General features: G+C 45.4%; 1 protein-coding gene across 4 annotated transcripts; it reads left to right on the top strand.

The window, feature by feature from the left end:
* The first annotated feature begins 7,719 nt into the window (after window positions 1-7,719).
* bzw2 (basic leucine zipper and W2 domains 2) lies at window positions 7,720-16,515 on the top strand. Of its 4 annotated transcripts, none has more exons than XM_070921438.1 (11): window positions 7,720-7,783; window positions 10,981-11,157; window positions 12,359-12,462; window positions 12,571-12,636; window positions 13,878-14,013; window positions 14,131-14,240; window positions 14,490-14,660; window positions 14,753-14,786; window positions 15,863-15,916; window positions 16,017-16,139; window positions 16,487-16,515. In XM_070921438.1, exons 1-11 carry the CDS (start codon window positions 7,720-7,722, stop codon window positions 16,513-16,515), a joined length of 1,068 nt encoding a protein of 355 aa, XP_070777539.1. The 4 variants fall into 4 exon arrangements, with proteins under 4 accessions (XP_070777539.1, XP_070777536.1, XP_070777535.1 ...); XM_070921435.1 differs by lacking the exon at window positions 15,863-15,916 and adding an exon at window positions 15,778-15,814 and having other exon boundaries at window positions 14,753-14,899; XM_070921434.1 differs by having other exon boundaries at window positions 14,753-14,899; window positions 15,778-15,916.
* The last annotated feature ends 1,524 nt before the right edge of the window (window positions 16,516-18,039 follow it).

Here is an 18,039-nt window from a genome sequence, read left to right as displayed (position 1 = left end):
TAATTTTCTTGTTCTTGACCACATGTGTTACAAAATATTTGTGTTGAAAGAATAATGTTACATTTCATAACAGATCTGTCTCCAGCATGGCTCCATTAAGTGCTGCTGAGAGACAACGTCAATGCCGTGCACGTCGTGATGCTGACCCTGAGAAAAGGCAGAAATACTTAGAGAGTGAGCGTCAGAGATGGAGACGGGATGTAGAGCAAGGGAAAAAGAAGAGGATTAAGGATCTAAGTGAGCGAGGGAAACGTCAGTTGCGTAAAAAGTGGAGGAAGCAAAACAAGAAGAGGAAAGAGAAAGCAGAGACTAGGAAGCAATTGGCCACCCCTCCTCAGAGTCCAGATTCTGTCCAACAGCCAGAGCAGCAGCTAGGATCTTCAAGGTCAGGGTAGTAAGCAGTTAGGACTGAAAATAAATGGACACATGTAGAGAATAAGAAGCAAGCCTATCATTGATGAAATATTGTTTACATATGGTATGCATGACTGACCTACTAAGTAACCAATGAATTTTTATTTTGTTTTGTTTTAGGCAAAGTTAAAGAAGGAAAGCGAATGTCCAGGAAGAACAGAGACGTGCAAGACGTGGTCTGAAAGGTGGCACATGGAACTTTTTTGAGGCAAGCCATGGCAAGGGGGCCCCTGATGGTGTTGGGGGGACCCTCAAAAGAACAGCAGACAAGCTGGTGACCAACGGCCGGGACATACCTGATGCCCGTGAGCTTTATAAGGCCCTCAAAGAAAACGCTTCAACTATCAAGTTGTTTTATATTGAGAGTGAAGCAGTGGAGCAGGCAGTGGAAAGAATGCCAGGCCAGATCCCCCCAGTGCCATCTACAATGAGAACCAACCAGGTGGTATCATTCACTCCAGGGGAGATCTTTTACAGAGAGGTCAGCTGCATGTGCTCCACTCACAAGCAGCTGAAATGTCAGTGCTTCACAACAAAGCACTTCTCTTTTAACCAGACAGCCCAAAAGGGGCTGACAGAAGCCATTGCTTGGGAGTCTGGAGATCTCCTTGGGAAGTGGTGTGTTCTCAAATATGATAATGATCTTTATCCATGGATCATCCTGAATATAGATGAGACGCATGCCCTTGTGAAATGTATGCATCGCGCTGGAGTCAACAGGTTCTTCTGGCCTGCAAGAGAGGACATCCTGCCATCAGGAACGTTTGGGACAGGTGGGTGGAGCGCCTACCACTGATGTACAATCCAGGCCCTGAGGTGACAGTCGACGAGCGCCTGGTCCCTTTCAGAGGTCGCTGTCCCTTCAAGCAGTACATGCCAAGCAAACCAGGCAAGTACGGAATCAAGATCTGGGCAGCATGTGATGCCAGGAGCAGCTATGCCTGGAATATGCAGTGACTCCTCTCATTCAACGGCGACAGCACCTTCCCCACACACCAGCCTCTGCCAGTCTGGTTAGGAGTCTGCAAGTCCCTGCTGCTGCCCCGGCCGCTGCCCCAGCCGCTGCCCCAGGCCCCCCCCCCCCCCAACAAGGACAGGGGCAAAAGAGGAAGAGATGCAAACTCTGTGCCCCGAGAGACAATAAAACAAGACTGACATGCTACAAATGTGATGCCTACGTTTGCAAGGCACACTCCAACCTGATTGTACAATGCCACTCCTGTGTGTGAACACACACACGCACACACACACACACACACACACACACACAAAGATGACTCTTCATGTTGATTTTCTGATGTTCTGTGAATTTGGTCTCTGTTTTGATTGTTATAATTTTCAGTGTCTATTCTTTGTATATTCACTGCAGTTATTCATGTTCACCATTAGTTGGAGACATTATTTACAACATTAAAAGGTGTTAAATAAAATTTGGTGATGATTATGTTTGAATTATGTTTTTTGTGTCAATGTAAGTGAAGTTAAACCAGACCGGTCAAATTTGACCAGGAACACCAAAATAAGGGGGGAGAAACAAATGTAATACAAGGGTTAAATGGACCAGGTCTGAATCAAACAACCAATCAGGGGGCTTCTGCAGAAGCCCTTGTTTGCACAGAGTTCAATGTGATTGGCCAGCTACGTGCTAGCTAACTCTGATTGGTTGTTAGTGACGTGCAATGGTCATGGAGTTATTTCAACCAAAACTATAATTCAATGATATTGCCTACTGTAGCTTTAAGTAATAAGACCACGATTTTGTTGTAGCACCCAATAAATGGTGCTCACAGACATAAACCCTTAATCCATCGTGTTAGACGTGAAAATATTGAGAGGTCGACTCATTTAGGGAAAGCGGTTGCGTTACGCGTTATGTATATGACATGTAATTAATGCATGAGCTAAACCAGACAAAACTGAGTATTAAGGATTTCTCTTTTTCCTTTCTTTTTCTTTTGCTGCTAGTTTTTACATGAACTAGCCTGTCCTTAATAGAGACTAATTATTGTAACCCACCGGTGCACATTATCCAGCACAGGTAAGCTCCAACTGCAGTAATAATAATAATAATTACAATAATAGTAAAATAAGAATTCAACAAAGTTACTCACAGAGCATGCGCACAGGAACATATTTTCGCTGCCCAGTATAAATGCGCATGTGCAACGTGCTCACACGTGTTCCTTCCTTCCACCGATATGCAGTGACACACAAGTTCCTTTCACTTCCTGTCGACGACCCAAGTGACCAGAAACAAACTTTGATATTACAACAACTACTCAAATTGTGCTTCGACACAAAAACATGCCTTACAATGACGTCACCAATAATATACACCCAATTTAAAGCAGGTAGCAGGCAGGATGAAATCAGGCGAAATGTGTCTTGTCGGCCCACGCGGTGCGAGTCCCATCCAAAAGGAAGAACGGACAAAGCAAACGGTTCCCCGTTTCAGAAACATAAATGGTGTCTGTAAGAAGTTAATATGGCACTAATTTGTGTGAGAGGCGTGCTCATCGGACTTCCCTCCTCAAAGAGCTGCAAAGTCGGTCCTTCTGGCTCATTCATTTGAGTAGTACTTGTGTCCTCTCGATTTAATCCAGACTTATCAGCCTCAGCTCAGCCGCGCGCCTCTTGTCGGGCTCAGGGGTCAACAACTGCTCATTTGAGACATTAGGGCATGAATAAATGCATTAATAATAATGTCAGCTGCGTTTGTTGAAGCAGCGGGATTGTTGATTTACATGAATTTGCTGGCATATATTTTACTTCTCTGTCCAGCGTGCTGTTCTGGTAGCTCTTTTTTTTGCTTCATAGTTTCGGCGAATGTTGTGTGGGTGGTGGAAAGTTTCCGCAGTGTCCTCTGTCGTAACATACCATGAAATAATTCAGCTTTATTTTATGGACCAAATGAATCAAACGCATTCAATGTATCTCTCCGGCCTAGTCTAGCGTGTTAGCATGCTAACATCTGCCGATGGTAATGTCATTCGTTTTTTTTGCAATGATTTTCGCCATAAGCCAAAGGTGAGATTTTGCAGTCCGGACCAAAGTGGTGGAGCGGTCGATTGACCATCCTTACAGTCACGCCGCTACTGTGGCTAATTCGCTGCTGCCGATGAAATGGGACCAATGGCGGCATTGAGACCAAAAATGCGGCGTTGCGCGCCAAAACGCCAGTCCTCCCATTCATGAGAGCGGTGTGTTTAGAGGCTGTGGCGGTTAGGACCACAGAGGGGTTTGGAGGAAACGCAACCCGACGTCATGCTTGCGGCGGCCAATCACGTGATTGGCTAGCAAATAGTAGCAGTGTGAATGACCAAAACACCTCGTCTTTGGCCTTGTACACAAGTTGAATGCAGCCCAGACCTTCACATATTTGTTTTATGTATGAAGTGAGCATGATTGTTGCTAAACTGAAGAAAAAAAAAAAAAGAAGCAAACTAGAATAAAACTTTGCCAAACTGCTTGTAAAGGCCTATTTGCTGTGAAAGAGCTAAATCCAGCTGGAACGACACATCCCATTCTGACCAGTCATAACAAGAAAAGCACAGCTGTATCTAGTAATGTTTATAATGGCTTTGTTTCATTTCAGCAGACAGAAGCAGGTGTGCCAAACACAAAGAGCTGTTTCAATAGTGGTCCAGGCCAACCTGGGAGTTAGCATCGCCCTGGTTCCCTCGACTTAAAGCCAGTGGGATTTTTGGCATAGCCACATGCCAAACGGGCATAAAAAACTACAGCAGTTGTTACAACTGTAACACTTCCATATTGTTGCTTTTTCCAAGTATATGGGACACCTGGTAAGTGGCTGGCTAAATTTGCAGGTGATCCATTTTTATACTGCATATAGAGTTGCTGCAGGGATGACGTATTTTTGTGGGCCAACCCAGACGTTAGCATCGTTCCCTCGACGGAAAGCCAATGGGATTGTTCCGCAGGATTTTGGATTATTGCGGAAAATAAGCTCTGTGGCAAAACAAAAGTTCATGATTCTCACACGTTTTGTTTGGCGAGATGATCTTTACTAACGAACACCTCTTTTGTGGTTTTTGAAGCATAAATGGAATCGCCAGAAGTAAAAAGCTAATGTTAGGCTGTAAACTATAAACTTCAACATCACCACCACTGAGCTTCACTTTTAAGAGACTATAGATAGATATAGATATATAGACAGATAGATATAGAGTATAAACACAACGAGGCTGTGAAGGCGGACTAGTGAGTTTCCGTGGTTCGGCATGAAGACGTTTAATGTCCACGACAACCGCTGTAGTCAGTCATGTAGTCATTTAGCCACTTGTTAGCAACCGCCTTTTTTAAGACGCATAGAACAAAACGTTAAAATCTCTTAAGCTTGCGTCAACCACAGACCTTATTTCAGGCATCCGACCAAAAACCCATTGGAAAAAACCCACTGACTTTTGAGACGAGGGAACCGGAAGAGTAAAAATGCGAACTAATTTCCAGGGTTTAGGACTCATTCCTGCAGCACTCTATAGCCATTCTCTTAAAAATGTATAGTTCAGGTTCCAAGTACTGCAGGTGAAGTTCAGTCCCAGTGGTGGTCCAAGACCAATTTTACCCCTTCTGTACAAGAGGGTATCCCAGGGTATCCTTGCTGCATTACAACTGCTGTACTTTGTGGTTTTTGTGAACCGATCAACTAATCAGTCAAGATTCAAAGTCTTTACCCTCCTAGATTCAATACTTACACACCCAGACTGTCTGCCTCATCATTGTGGATTTTGTTTTGGGGGTTGAAACAGGACATAATGTCCTTTTTTTTCTTTTCATTTTGACAACTATAGAGCAAAAATAAAGGAGAGGCATGCGCAACACTTCATCAACCCAGAATATGAATATACTGTCGCTGGCTTGCTTGAATTATTTTGTGGTTTGGTTGTTGTTGCACTTACATTTCACAACTATTTCGCGCAAACCGATGGAGATTAACGTGTAGCATGCCATCAACTCAGGCTAACCATTCATGAAGAGAGAAATATTCTTCCAAACGCTATCGCAAAGCTTTACAAGTAGTGTCGATGCAAGCAAACTGTTTATTAGGTGGCTATTAAGTCAACTAGTCAACAGCAACATTTCCTGACCAGTCTCACCTGTAGACGTATCATCGCAAGAGAGCAATCGTTTTATTATTATCATAGACACTTCGTTCGGAGGGGCACTGATCCCTGTTGGGGGTACAGTTCAGTCCCCCAGACCAGCAGGATAAATCACAGTGGGGAAGGGTAGGGTTAGCTCAGGGGCCAATAGATCAGACTGCAGTTGAACTGGGCGGCTTCGGGGGTGTGAATGCACGGAATGGTGCGTCGCGAGAGCATTCCTATGTGTCAGTGAAAACTTCCCTGAATATATGCATATTCTTAAAAAAAATGGAGGAATGATTAGATCAGGCAGAATGCATCCCATACATAGGCTCTGCTTGGGGGCCTGCTCAGGTAGATTGAGACCCGCCCAGGTAGATAAAATCAGAAAAAACAATTACCATAATACAATATATTGCAATTGTCACTTCATAATGCACATAGACCAGCAGACCTTCAGCCCCGGGACGTTGTTGTTGTCTATCAGCTGTAGCAGCCGATTCGTGTCCAGCAGTGTGCTGACATGGCTCAACTGAAGTCGGGAATGTGTCGTAATTGGCGTAACGAAACAAAACCGGACTGGGTGGCTAGTCCTCCTCCCCACAGCTAGCTAGCTAACGTAACAGCTAGCTAGCTAACGTAACAGCTAGCTAACGTAACAGCTAGCTAAGGTCACGTCTCTCTGAGGTGTTCATAAACCTTTGTTTGACTAGTTTACTGAGCCCGCCCATCACCATGCCGCGCCGTCACATGCCGCACCACCAACCAAATTCTAAATTAGTTAATGGTTGAAAGCCGTCTTGCACTGGCTTCAACACTTAACTTCAGCGTTGGGAGAGCTGGTGGTTGGTCTTCTGAACAAGTGAGTGATGGCAGTGAACAGACACACACACACACACACACACACACACAGTCTGCTCCTGAGCTGACCGAGACCCAGACAACAGGGATTAATGTTGTGGATTAGAAAGTGCTGTAATCCCTGACCCAGCCGGTGGCACTGCAGCCCGTCCGCCAAGCGCGGTGGACTTCTCCAAGCCCTTCTGCAGACAAGGGTGGACCATATGCATACGTGCACGCGTGAATGAAGAGTGTGTGTGTGTGTGTGTGTGTGTGAGAGAGAGAGAGAGAGAGAGAGAGAGCACACTCTCTAAGTAATATGACACGTGTCCCGAGCCTAAAAGTAAGAGGCAGGTTTTCACCGCAGGGATGAGCCCACTATATATAGAGCAGAGCACAAGGTTAGCAGACAGAACGACACTCGGACAGTCGACGTGTAGTCCAACTCGCAGGCAGGACGAGGAACTCACTACTGGTAAGCATGCGATTCTCAACTCGTCAGTTATTTTTTAAAAAGAATTCCTAGATTAAGAGGTGCCCCCCCCCCCCCAAAAAAAAAAAAAACATTCTTTAGGCCAGTTATATATCAGTGGCTATTGGCTATAAGCTGCTATGACTGGGGGCTGTTGCTACTTTTAGGTTTGTTTTTGTTTTTTACAACTGGGGTTATATTTCTGTAGTTTCCACCACTCCTACTTGTCAGGATAAGCAGTAAGCAATTCATATTCTATACAGTGAAATTGAAATTTTAAGTTCAGTTTCACAAAGAGCCACAGTTTCAACAATAACTTACTAGCTGTAAGGAGGAGGAGTCTTATGGCCCGGGGGCCACGCGTCCTGGGTGAGCAGCGCGTTTTTCGTCGCGTACCCTCACGCTTTTTAATTCGGTTACCCATAACGTCCTTCTGTGTGTAGACCGCAGACTGCGCATAAAGATGGACGACATGACAGCTCCCCAAGAGTGAAGCCCCCCTGGTGGCTGGCTGCAGGATAGGTCATAAACCCTGCCCCCGCCCCCCATGTTAGCGGATGCGACACAGGCCAAACTAAAGAAATCAAAGCACGCGTCAAATACATTTTCCCCCAAAGATGGTTTCTGTCATTTGATCATTTATTTGAGATTGACTGTGGTGCGCTCGCGATTGGGTCGGGGCGGGTGTATGGGCGGGACCTCGACACCGCGGCTCCACTCGCCGATCACCACCGCGCAGACCCCGGCTCCAAATGACGTCAGCGGCCGTGTCCGGGGAGAGTTTTGGCTTTATTGTTGTCTACGATGCAGACCCCTAGAATTCTAAATCTCAGTGAAACATTCTAGACTGATTGAGTGTGTGTTTGTGTTGATGCTTTCAGGATTTGTATGAATACCGGTAAGCCGCAGAAGCCAGTGCTCACAGACCAGAGGTTTAAGACCAGGAAAAGGGGTGAGTATCAAATGGAGCTTTGAGGTATTCGTATATCAGCTTCATGTGAGCCTTGTATCAGTTATAAGGCAGTGGCGATGCGAAGAAACACGCAAACATTTGCAAAAAATCTAAAATGATTCAGACATTTAATCTTACAGAGACATTTGCGGGGGAGTCTGTTCCTAAGGGGCAGTGAACACACTCACATCCACCAATGCACGAACAAGTGCATACACACCCATGTTCCGACACAGACCATTAACACAATCGGCCCAGCTGGTGTGCAGTCCTCCACGGTGTTAACAGGCAGCATTTCACTGACTGGCTATTACACAAGCCCTGTGAGATCTCATCTTCAACACACATCCCCCTCAATGCCCAGTCGACGTTAATGTCCTCCATAAAATGTCACAAACTACTGTTGCTTTAACTTTATTATACTCCGAGGGGAAGGCCGTGGGCACACTGAGTAAGGTGCGTAAAACATGATAAAGTACAAAACATTAATACATCAAGTGTCAACAAGAAACCTGACCCATACAGAGGATGAAGAGGGCACTGAAAATGATCTCGAGCCTCGAAAATAGCTTCTTCTTTTTTTTTACGGAAAATGTGAGACAAATCAGGCAGCGCGATCTTACCGGCCACTTTAACTATATGTTGCAAACAATAGAGTGCATATAAAAGATGGACGACGCGTCTCCACTTCCTCCACTCTGTACAAAAATGAAGCCACAATGTCCCGGTCTCGCGCCGCTGTCGAGGTCCCGCCCGATCGCGAGCACACCACAGTCAGTCACATCTGTCAATCATGACATTTCGTCCCCATTTTTACAGCATCAAATAACTAATTATAGCCATTCTTATCAGATGGATCTACCTAAAGTGACAGTGTACTTCTTTTTTTTTTTTTTTTTTGGTTTGGCCCATGTCCCATCCGCTAACATGGAGTGGGTGGGGCTTGTGACCTATACTGCAGACCTACGTGGCTTCACTTTCAGGGAGCCGTCATGCTGTTATGTCGTCCATCTTTCTATACAGTCTATGGTTGCAACCTGTTCCTGTCACCTATTAAGAGATTACCAAACCAAGTCATAGTATCTCTATTATGACTGACCCAGTCATTGAATGTCAGTTGTAGTACCCAGATGTTTGTCACCCTGAACCTGTTCAATGGTCTGACCCTTAATGGCGGTCTGAATGGGTGTGTAGGACTTTCTTCTTAAAATGTGCACACATATCAACGGTGGATTAAGTTGAGCAGCTCAGCCCACTGCTAGCTATCAGTGTTCTGAGTTACAGGAAAGAATCAGCAGACAAAGGCCTAAATATACTCGCCAGGTCAGTACAGTTCACACGGTACACAAAGTACTTACAGTAAGCAGCCTACGGTGCCTCAGAGTCAACAATGCATTTTCTAGCTTCCCTCCAGAAACAATGTCTTGGTTACTCTGGATGATCCACGGAACGTTCCGTTTTACTGCTTCTTTCTATCAAAAAAGAAAAATTGTCCCATAAGAGCCTTTTGTGGATTTGTTTTTGTGATTTGTTGTTAACCAACCCTGTAAGAAAACATGGCAAAATTCTGAAATAAGAGAGCAGATGTTGAAATTTCCATTTTATTTTTTTGTCTGAGCACTTATCTGGCTGCTTCAATATACAATGAGAAATAGAGTGCTGCAGGAACGAGTCCTAAAACCCGGATATCCATTAGCATTTTTACACTTCCGCTTCCCTCGTCTGGAAGTCAATGGGTTTTTGGTTAGACGCGTGAAATAAGGTCTGTGGTTAACGCGAGCTTAAGAGATTTTGATGTTTTGTTCTATGACACAAAATACATCAGTAGATACCCCCACTCGTGAATTATGAAGCTTCTTAACAAAGGCGGTTGCTAACAAGCGGCTAAATGAGGCTACAGCGGTTGTCGCGGACATTAAACGTCTTCATGCCGAAACACGGAAAGTCATCTACTCACAGCCTCATCGTCTTTATACTCTATATCTATCTGTCTATATATATCTATATCTATCTATATTCTATTTATTGCCAACCATTTCCCAACACCACACTTGTAGATTTCTGAATGATTTTCTTTTGCCATTGGCTCCCATTGAATTTACTCTCGATGATATTGATATTGATTGTGATATTCTGATGGGACGCAGATTCCAGCAGATGATCAGTGCCACTACTTAATTACTTCGATTTCGAATAATGCCTTCAACACTGTAGACCACAACGCATCGATAGACTGAGAGCTATGGGTCGGGATTTCTGGTATTGCTCACAAATGGTTTGTCTCGAACTTCTTCCAATTGGAGGGTTTCGGTCGCGATCGGTAACCGCAGTCCTTGGGTCCTTTATCTAACCAAGTAATGCCAATGTGCAAGAAGGAAATTATTTTTGACTCAGGTCTATGCAAAACGGGTTCAGTCGTATATGTATTGGAAAAAATTTGATCCATCCCATCATCTCAAGACACTGAAAAAGTCATCCATGCCTTCGTCGCTCCTCGGTTATCTCGATCTTCAATTAGTCGACTCCAGCTAGTCCGTGAAGCCCTGCCACGGCCGCTCACTTGACTCTCATGTTATCGTCAATACGCAGGCTCCCCGTTCGTTTTTTATTTTTATTAGAATTTGATTTTTAAAATTCTTTTAATTGCCTTACAGGACGTTGCTTGAACTGTTACAGCCTCGTACTGCCCTCGGCGATGCCTGAGGTCATCAGAGCAGTGTCTTCTTACTATACCTATAATCTGAAGGGGGGGGGGGGGGGGGGGCAAACTTTGGCTAGCGTGACCCCTACGTTTCGGCACAGATGACCATATTTTGTTAGAGCGGCTGATTCAGGTCATATTTTTATATCTCATTTGAAGATTTTATCATTCTATTGTGATGTTTTAAATAGGTTTTTATTTGTGTTATTTCATTTACCATTTTACACATCTTACAATATGACCACTGATGAGCATCCCATTTCACTGCAATTGTAAAACACTTTGTAAACTTCTGTGCTCTATAAATAAAGTTTATTATCATTGAGTTAAGCGATCCGTCACATTGAACACCATATCTGCGTTTATTGCCGTCAGAGTTTAGCCGCCAGCACACTCAGAACTGCTTGTCAGATGGTCAGATAGCTTCGAGCTTCAAAAGTTCAAACACAAGTTGTTGTTTTATTTTTGGCACTGGTCATGTGATTCTCTGTTCTAGATGAAAAAGAGAGGTTCGAGCCAACGGTTTTTCGAGACACAATCGTTGCAGGCCTCAATGAATCGGGCGGCGACCTGGATGCTGTAGCCAAGTTTCTAGACGTCACGGGGTCGCGACTGGACTACAGACGCTATGCCGACACTCTCTTTGACATCCTCATCGCAGGGAGCATGCTGGGTGAGTGTCGCTGTGACTGGCTCGGGTAAAGTGGATCTTACTCAGATTAATGCGAGTGTCTCTGGATGACTGCATGTACTCGGGTAGTCAACCATGTTGGAACAGTATTTTCCTTTAACTTCACATTCTGATTGAATTCCATGGTAGGACTAATACTATCCGGGCTCTTCCAGTTGAGGTAGAGGGTCGGAGAGCATGAGGGCCGCATCATTGAAACTGCCATTGTTCCCCAGGACTGTTTATTTATTTCGAATGGCATCCAATTTCATGATAATAATATCAGCAATTAAAAAATAATAAATAAAAAAATAATATCATTAGTTGGCCATCAGTATTCTTCCATACAATATTGAAGTGGTCAGTGTCGTCGTATCCTGGCGGAGCGCCACGCCAGCTCAGCCCAGGACATTCCGGTGTTAACATACCGTCTCTGGAGCTCATCCAGAGTTCTTAGAACTGTTGTTACATAGGCAACTGTTGTTTGGGTTCCTGCCTTCCGTGTCGGGGGACAAATTGCACTTGGGGACACAAGTAACATGCAAGTGAAATGCAAAGCTGAAGTGTACCTGATCCATCAGAAGCACATGAGATGAGTGGAAAAAATATGGCTGAAATCCGTGTTGACACACACATGCACACTCCCATCCTGCCCTTTTTAATCTGGTCAACTAGTTAGTTCTCTGTGACTGCCAGGCGGCTGTCAGGGTGGCTCACTCTCTCTTAAACCAATGGCCGTTAAAAAGGTTTAATCTCAGCCTTAGGAATGGGTTGACAGTTAATAATAACCGCCATTTTGCTTCATGTGTAACAATGCAAGCACGTGATAGCTGATCAGTTACTTAAAGGGGAGCTATTATGCTGATTTCCAGCTCTATATTTTTATTCTGGGACTCCGCTTGAGAGTGGCTTTGCATGATTCACAGTTCAGACGAGATGTGCTCCTGGGCCACATTCTTTTTCCCATATGTCTGGCGCTAATACTGAAAGTTCGGCTTTACTCTCGACATTTTGACTTTATTCTCCAAATGCAAAAAAAAAAAATCTTCCTCCTCTCATTTTTTCCCCTTGGCCCTGGCCCTAGTACTCCCAAATACTCCTCCGTGGTGAGTTGGATAGCATGCCTGTCCTGCTTGCCTTGCTAATTCGGGACAGGTCACGCACTCAATAAGACTAACTCTAAACCTCCTGGCCCCTTCCTCAGCTCCTGGAGGGACTCGTATCGATGAGGGCGACAAGACCAAGGTGACGGCGTACTGCGTGTTCACCACTGAGGAAAGCCATGCAGCTCTACGCCTATATGCTCAGGTACGCCCACCAAGCAGCAGGGAAGAGGGTGGGGTTCTGCTGGCATCATATAAACACACTGATTGTTCCGTCGCTAATTATGTCTTTATGCCTACTTTGTGATTGCAGGTTTTCAATAAGCTCATCAGAAGATATAAATATCTGGAGAAGGCCTTTGAGGAGGAAATCAAAAAGGTGAAGCCTTCATAATATGTAGTAAAGAGGGGATTCACTGACACGAATTGCGACTACATCAATGCGCGGACCCCTGGATGGATCTAAATGGATCATGAACTGGTCGATGGCCCGATTCTAAAAGTTACAAATCGGTCGACTGAAGCTTTGATGCTAATTCTGCGCAGCGTCTCCGCTCTCGTAAAAAGGGTCAAAGGTCAACGTTAGCCAAGTTAAAACAAAAACATGTCCGACACTGTTTACAGCGCACCATCAGATCCAAAGTTTGGAAGACATTTGTATTTTATAAGGAGTAAGGACAACTGGACCAGAGTCTGGCCATTTGTAAGGTCTGTAGAACAGCGATTAGTTACCGCGGCAGCACGACACGTCTCAGCACTCACCTGGTGAGACGGCAGGGTGACGCCTATGCGGGTGTTTCGGTTTAGCGGGTGACCCCGTTAACTGGCGTCTCTCAGCCGAATGCGTGTGTTGTTGTCGTGGTTACGACAGCTGTAGCTGTCCTCGGAGACGCCTTTGTTTCGTTTTTCATCAAAACTCGCCTATTTGATTAGTCTCGTCTCACGAAACGTGTCACGTAGGCGGCTAACGCTCAGTCGCATTTTGAACGTTGCTTGTTACGTCATTTGTTGTCAAGTCGCAGTAGTAATGGATGACACACCTTCTCTATACAGTTCACCATTTAGTGTGTCTGACTATTATACTTTATATAGTAGACTGTATAGTGGAGTATCCCACAATGCAATGTAAAAAGCACTAAACAAGCCCCAACTACCATCATGCATTGCACATGACCTGAATAGCGTTCTGTATGACCGACAGCCACATATGAGGAAGACGGCTTCACAGAATTACCAAAATAGAGAATGGAGGATGGTGGTTTGTCTCAAAATCCTTTCAGAAGTGCCGCAGCTTTTTAAGCCGGGTCAGGCTTTGAAATAAAGGTTTGATGGAGTAATAGCATCTTGACGGTAATAACCTCTAAATGTCTTCGTTGGAACTTTTTTTTTTTTTTTATCTCGCAAACGAGCATCTGATTGAGGAAAATCAAAGTACGGGACATTCTCTCCTCTCCTGACAGACAGACAATTCAGATGATTTGTATAAAGATGGGGTCTTCAAAAAGCATAAATGAATGATTTTGTTCAAATGCAGTTGCTTTCACATGAACAGTAGTGGTGGTGGTGGTTTGCTCCAGTCATAACACCAGACTGTACCGTGTGCTGCCTGTTGTCGCGTAGCTGCTGCTGTTCCTGAAGGCCTTCAGTGAGTCGGAGCAGACCAAGCTAGCCATGCTGACGGGCATCCTGCTGGCCAACAGCGCGCTGCCGCCTCCCATCATCACCAGCCTCTTCACTGACAGCGTGGTCAAAGAAGGTGAGGGGATACAACTCCGCTGTATTCCACGGGAAAAGTCGCCACTTTAACCTGGACGTGGTAAACGTTGTAGTTTTTCCAAATTGACCTGTATTTGTTGTGGACCTCATTTTTCAGGGATCTCTGCATCGTTTGCTGTGAAGATGTTCAAAGCATGGATCGCAGAGAAAGATGCCAATTCAGTAACCTCGTCTTTGAGGAAGGCAAACCTGGATAAAAGACTTCTGGTATGAAAAAAGGCTCTACTTCAACAGGAAGGGGGGGGGGGGGGGCACCAGACACACTTTCTGGTCTGGTTTTCTAGACACAAAACAAAGCGCTATACTGTCTCTCTACTGTAACGTAGTCCAGATTATCTTTGATTTGTTTCGTTTCATGTCTGCCTTGGGTTCATTCAGCTGCTTCAGAAGATTTTTTTTTTATTTTGGTCTTCGTCGTTAAATGGCTGCTGTTCTCCACCCATATGTTGACTTCAGGAGCTGTTTCCTGCTAACAAGCAGAACGTGGAGCATTTCTCAAAGTACTTCAACGAAGCCGGGCTCAGGGAGCTGTCCAACTTCCTGCGCGTGCAGCAGAGCCTGGGAACCCGTAAAGAGCTGCAGAAAGAACTGCAGGAGCGCCTGTCCCAGCAATGCCCCATCAGAGAGGTACGTGCAGCTGGGGGGGGGGGGGGGGGGGGTCACCGGCGTAGGGAACGCTTTTGAGCCATGCCTTAAACTCTATGCGTGTGTGTTTTCAGATGGTGGTGTACGTGAAGGAGGAGATGAAGAGGAACGGGCTGCAGGAGCAGGCTGTGATTGGCTTGTTGTGGACGTGCCTGATGAACGCTGTGGAGTGGAACAAGAAGGAGGAGCTGGTCACAGAGCAGGCACTCAAACACCTCAAAGTAGGTTACACATCAGCTCGTACTCCTAAGAGGGTTCGGCATCACGTGGCCGTCCCCTGTGGTCTCCCATGGAAGGGGGTCGTTGAGGTGCTTGAAATGACGTACCGGCTCGGCCAGTCTAGTTTCACGGCTCGTCCATGTTGAAATGTCGCGCTGCCTAGTTAGACAAACTCAGAGGTGCACGACCACGCCTTCCTCAGCAACAACAGGCTCTAGTGCAGTGTGCAGCCATGTTTGTTGATGACCATCTTCCACTCGTTTTATTATTTTACGCCCCCTGGCGTTGCGAAGAATACTGCGACAGATCTATGGCGGCCTGCTCACGCGAGCATAAACAAGGCTTTCAGCATTTCGGGTGCACGGACCCTTGTGCCGAAGACACTACGGCGAACATAAATCCAGCTTGACAAGACGACGCGCGCGACGCGACATTTCAACATGGAGGCCCGGGAAACTAGACTGGCCGAGCCGGTACGTCCCCTCCGCGAGAGACCACGTGGAGCTGAGCTGAGCAACTCTTTCCACTGCATTCACAATAAAAAACAATAGTGCTCCAGCTTCAGAATGAACAGGAAATACGTAACACATATAGTTCATATTTTATGGCGTAATATCCGACGTTTTTGGGTCCACCCCTCGTATCAATTTGTGTTAGCATTAGCATTCACCTGGGTGTTTTCAATACGAGCAACGTCATGATATCTGAGTTTCGGCACTCTCTTGATGCCAAAAAAACGTTTTTTTTTTATTGAACAAAAGAAGCCAAACACAACACGTGTCCTCGACATTAAACAATGAATATTGGTATCCGTTGGCGGTACTCGCACAGGGTCAGGTGTTCACTACGTAACTGTGTGTGTGTGTGTGCTCCTCCTCAGCACTACGCTCCTCTGCTGGCAGTGTTCAGCACTCAGGGTCAGTCTGAGCTGGTGTTGCTGCTGAAGATCCAGGAGTACTGCTACGACAACATCCACTTCATGAAGTCCTTCTCGAAGATAGTGGTGCTCTTCTACAAAGGTCGGCAGCAAGTCGTGTCTTTTCCTTTCCTCCTTCATCCCCCCGTTGTCTCTTCCCACATGTGCTCTCTCTGTGACTGAATGTTTCTCTCTCAACTCAGCTGACGTCCTGAGCGAGGAGGCCATCTTGAAGTGGTACAAAGACGGCCACGCTGCCAAGGGGAAGAGCGTCTTTTTGGAACAGATGAAGAAGTTTGTTGAGTGGCTCCAGAATGCTGAAGAAGGCAAGAACAATATGTTTCATAGTAAATTGATATTATCTGCAAAATTATTCACTTTTATTCACTAAAGCTGCAGTTTTTCATTTGCTTTATATTTATATGTTATATTTATGTACAGCAGCTGACGATGCTATGCTCATGCATGAATATAAACAATAGTAGTTGTTAAAAAACGGCCCACTATACCAGCAGCACGTACTGATATGAAAAGCAGTATGCTGTATGTTGTCGGTAGTGTGTAGCCGGTGGTTTGGAATGCAGCCGTGGCGACGTGGTGAGTTGTAATTCTCACTGTCACCAGCAGACGGGGGGCTGTCTGCCTCATGCTTTTCTTTTCTTCCTGCCCGCAGAGTCGGAGTCGGAGGGGGAGGAGGGCTAGAGGAGGAGCAGCAGCAGCAGCAGGAGTTCCCGTGATAAGTCTGCATCCCGTGGCCTGACTGACAGCGCAGCGGCTAGTTAAGATGTTGAGTAGAAGCCCCCCCCCCCCCCCTTCCCTTCCTGAGGCAGTCCAACTCTGAACCAGGAGTCAGTCGCCTTACAGTCCGTCCACCTCAAGCACAGACTCTGTGCCGGGGGGGGGGGGGGGTAGTAGCACAACCTCTGCAGTAGGTATACACTTGTTTTAGTACACACAGTTTTACAAAGCCACGCCTGTGTGTGTGTGTGTGTGTGTGTGTGTGTAACTTGTCAATTCAATATCTTTTTATGAATAAACTGATTTTATATGTGTACACTCCTATGTTTCTCCTCGCATTAAATACACATCCATTCACAGATGGCTTTCACGGGGGACCTTTTCAGTCATCACCAACATGGCTCATGGTGTCGTCCAAAATTAATTTAGGGTGCAAAAAGTAAAATGAACATGTTGCTGCTGTCACTGACGTTTCAGGTAATACCTCACCTCAGGGAACAGATAGGCAGTGTCACATAAAAACAAAGGTCATTTCTGGACATGAGGGGGAAAAAATAGAATTTTCTCAAATACACTGTGTCCAATTTTCCATACTTGGAAGACTGTTTGTTTTGGGGGGGGGTGGGTTTCTCCGAAAGAAGACATGGTGTTGTTTTAAAGCTTGTAACTCTGGTCAGGTGCGTTGTCTCTTCTTTGTTTCGCATTATTAGTATTTGGTATGTTTCATCCAACAAAAAAAGTTGGTAGTCCTGCTAAGTGTTTTTTGTATTTTATATTTTATATTTAATTATTTGATCTGATGGTGACGTTTTCTGATAAAGTAAGACTAAGGAAACATGAAGTGGGCATGTGCCTTTTGAGAGTATCAAATGACCTACATGTTTGTTTTGTTTTTTTTGGATATGTTACATTAGACCAGTGGTTATCAAAGGGGGGGGGGGGTCATGATATAAGAAAACATTGTCTGATACATTGCAACATCCACAGGAAATAGTCTGTTCAGAACTGTATACAAATTGCTTGTTTTACACAAATTTCCAGCAGGTAATAAGTTCGTTGTACATTTAATTGTTCTGGGTTGTTATTGTTTTTTATGCAATGAATATAATGGAAAGGGGGGGGGGGGGTAAATAGGCTCTAAGATCATTTTTTAAGTCCTCACATTCCTGTCCTGACACAACACTGGTTTTGTTTGTGTGTCGTGGCCCAAAAACGGCTGAGTCGTCAACGGGTCCGTGATGAATCATAAATGACCTGCGAGCGTAACACGACACGGGGAGGAGAATCACGTAGACTAGATCCCAGCCACCCACACCGCGCGGGCCTGTAACTCTAATGGACCCAGGGTCCCGCGCGTCGACCGTAAGGGGCCTCCTGACCCGCATTTCCCTCTGGAAGATTTTCCAGAAGGAAATGACAGCTCTCTGGGGACCCAAATGGCCCAATCAGCGGACAGCAGAAGCTCTGGGGCCCGCCCCTCGCGGAGTT

The sequence above is a fragment of the Enoplosus armatus genome, chromosome 16, assembly GCF_043641665.1.
Source record: "Enoplosus armatus isolate fEnoArm2 chromosome 16, fEnoArm2.hap1, whole genome shotgun sequence".
Lineage (NCBI taxonomy): Eukaryota > Metazoa > Chordata > Actinopteri > Centrarchiformes > Enoplosidae > Enoplosus > Enoplosus armatus.
The sequence above is the reverse complement of the archived record's forward strand: the minus strand, read 5'-3'. Positions and strand labels throughout refer to the sequence as shown.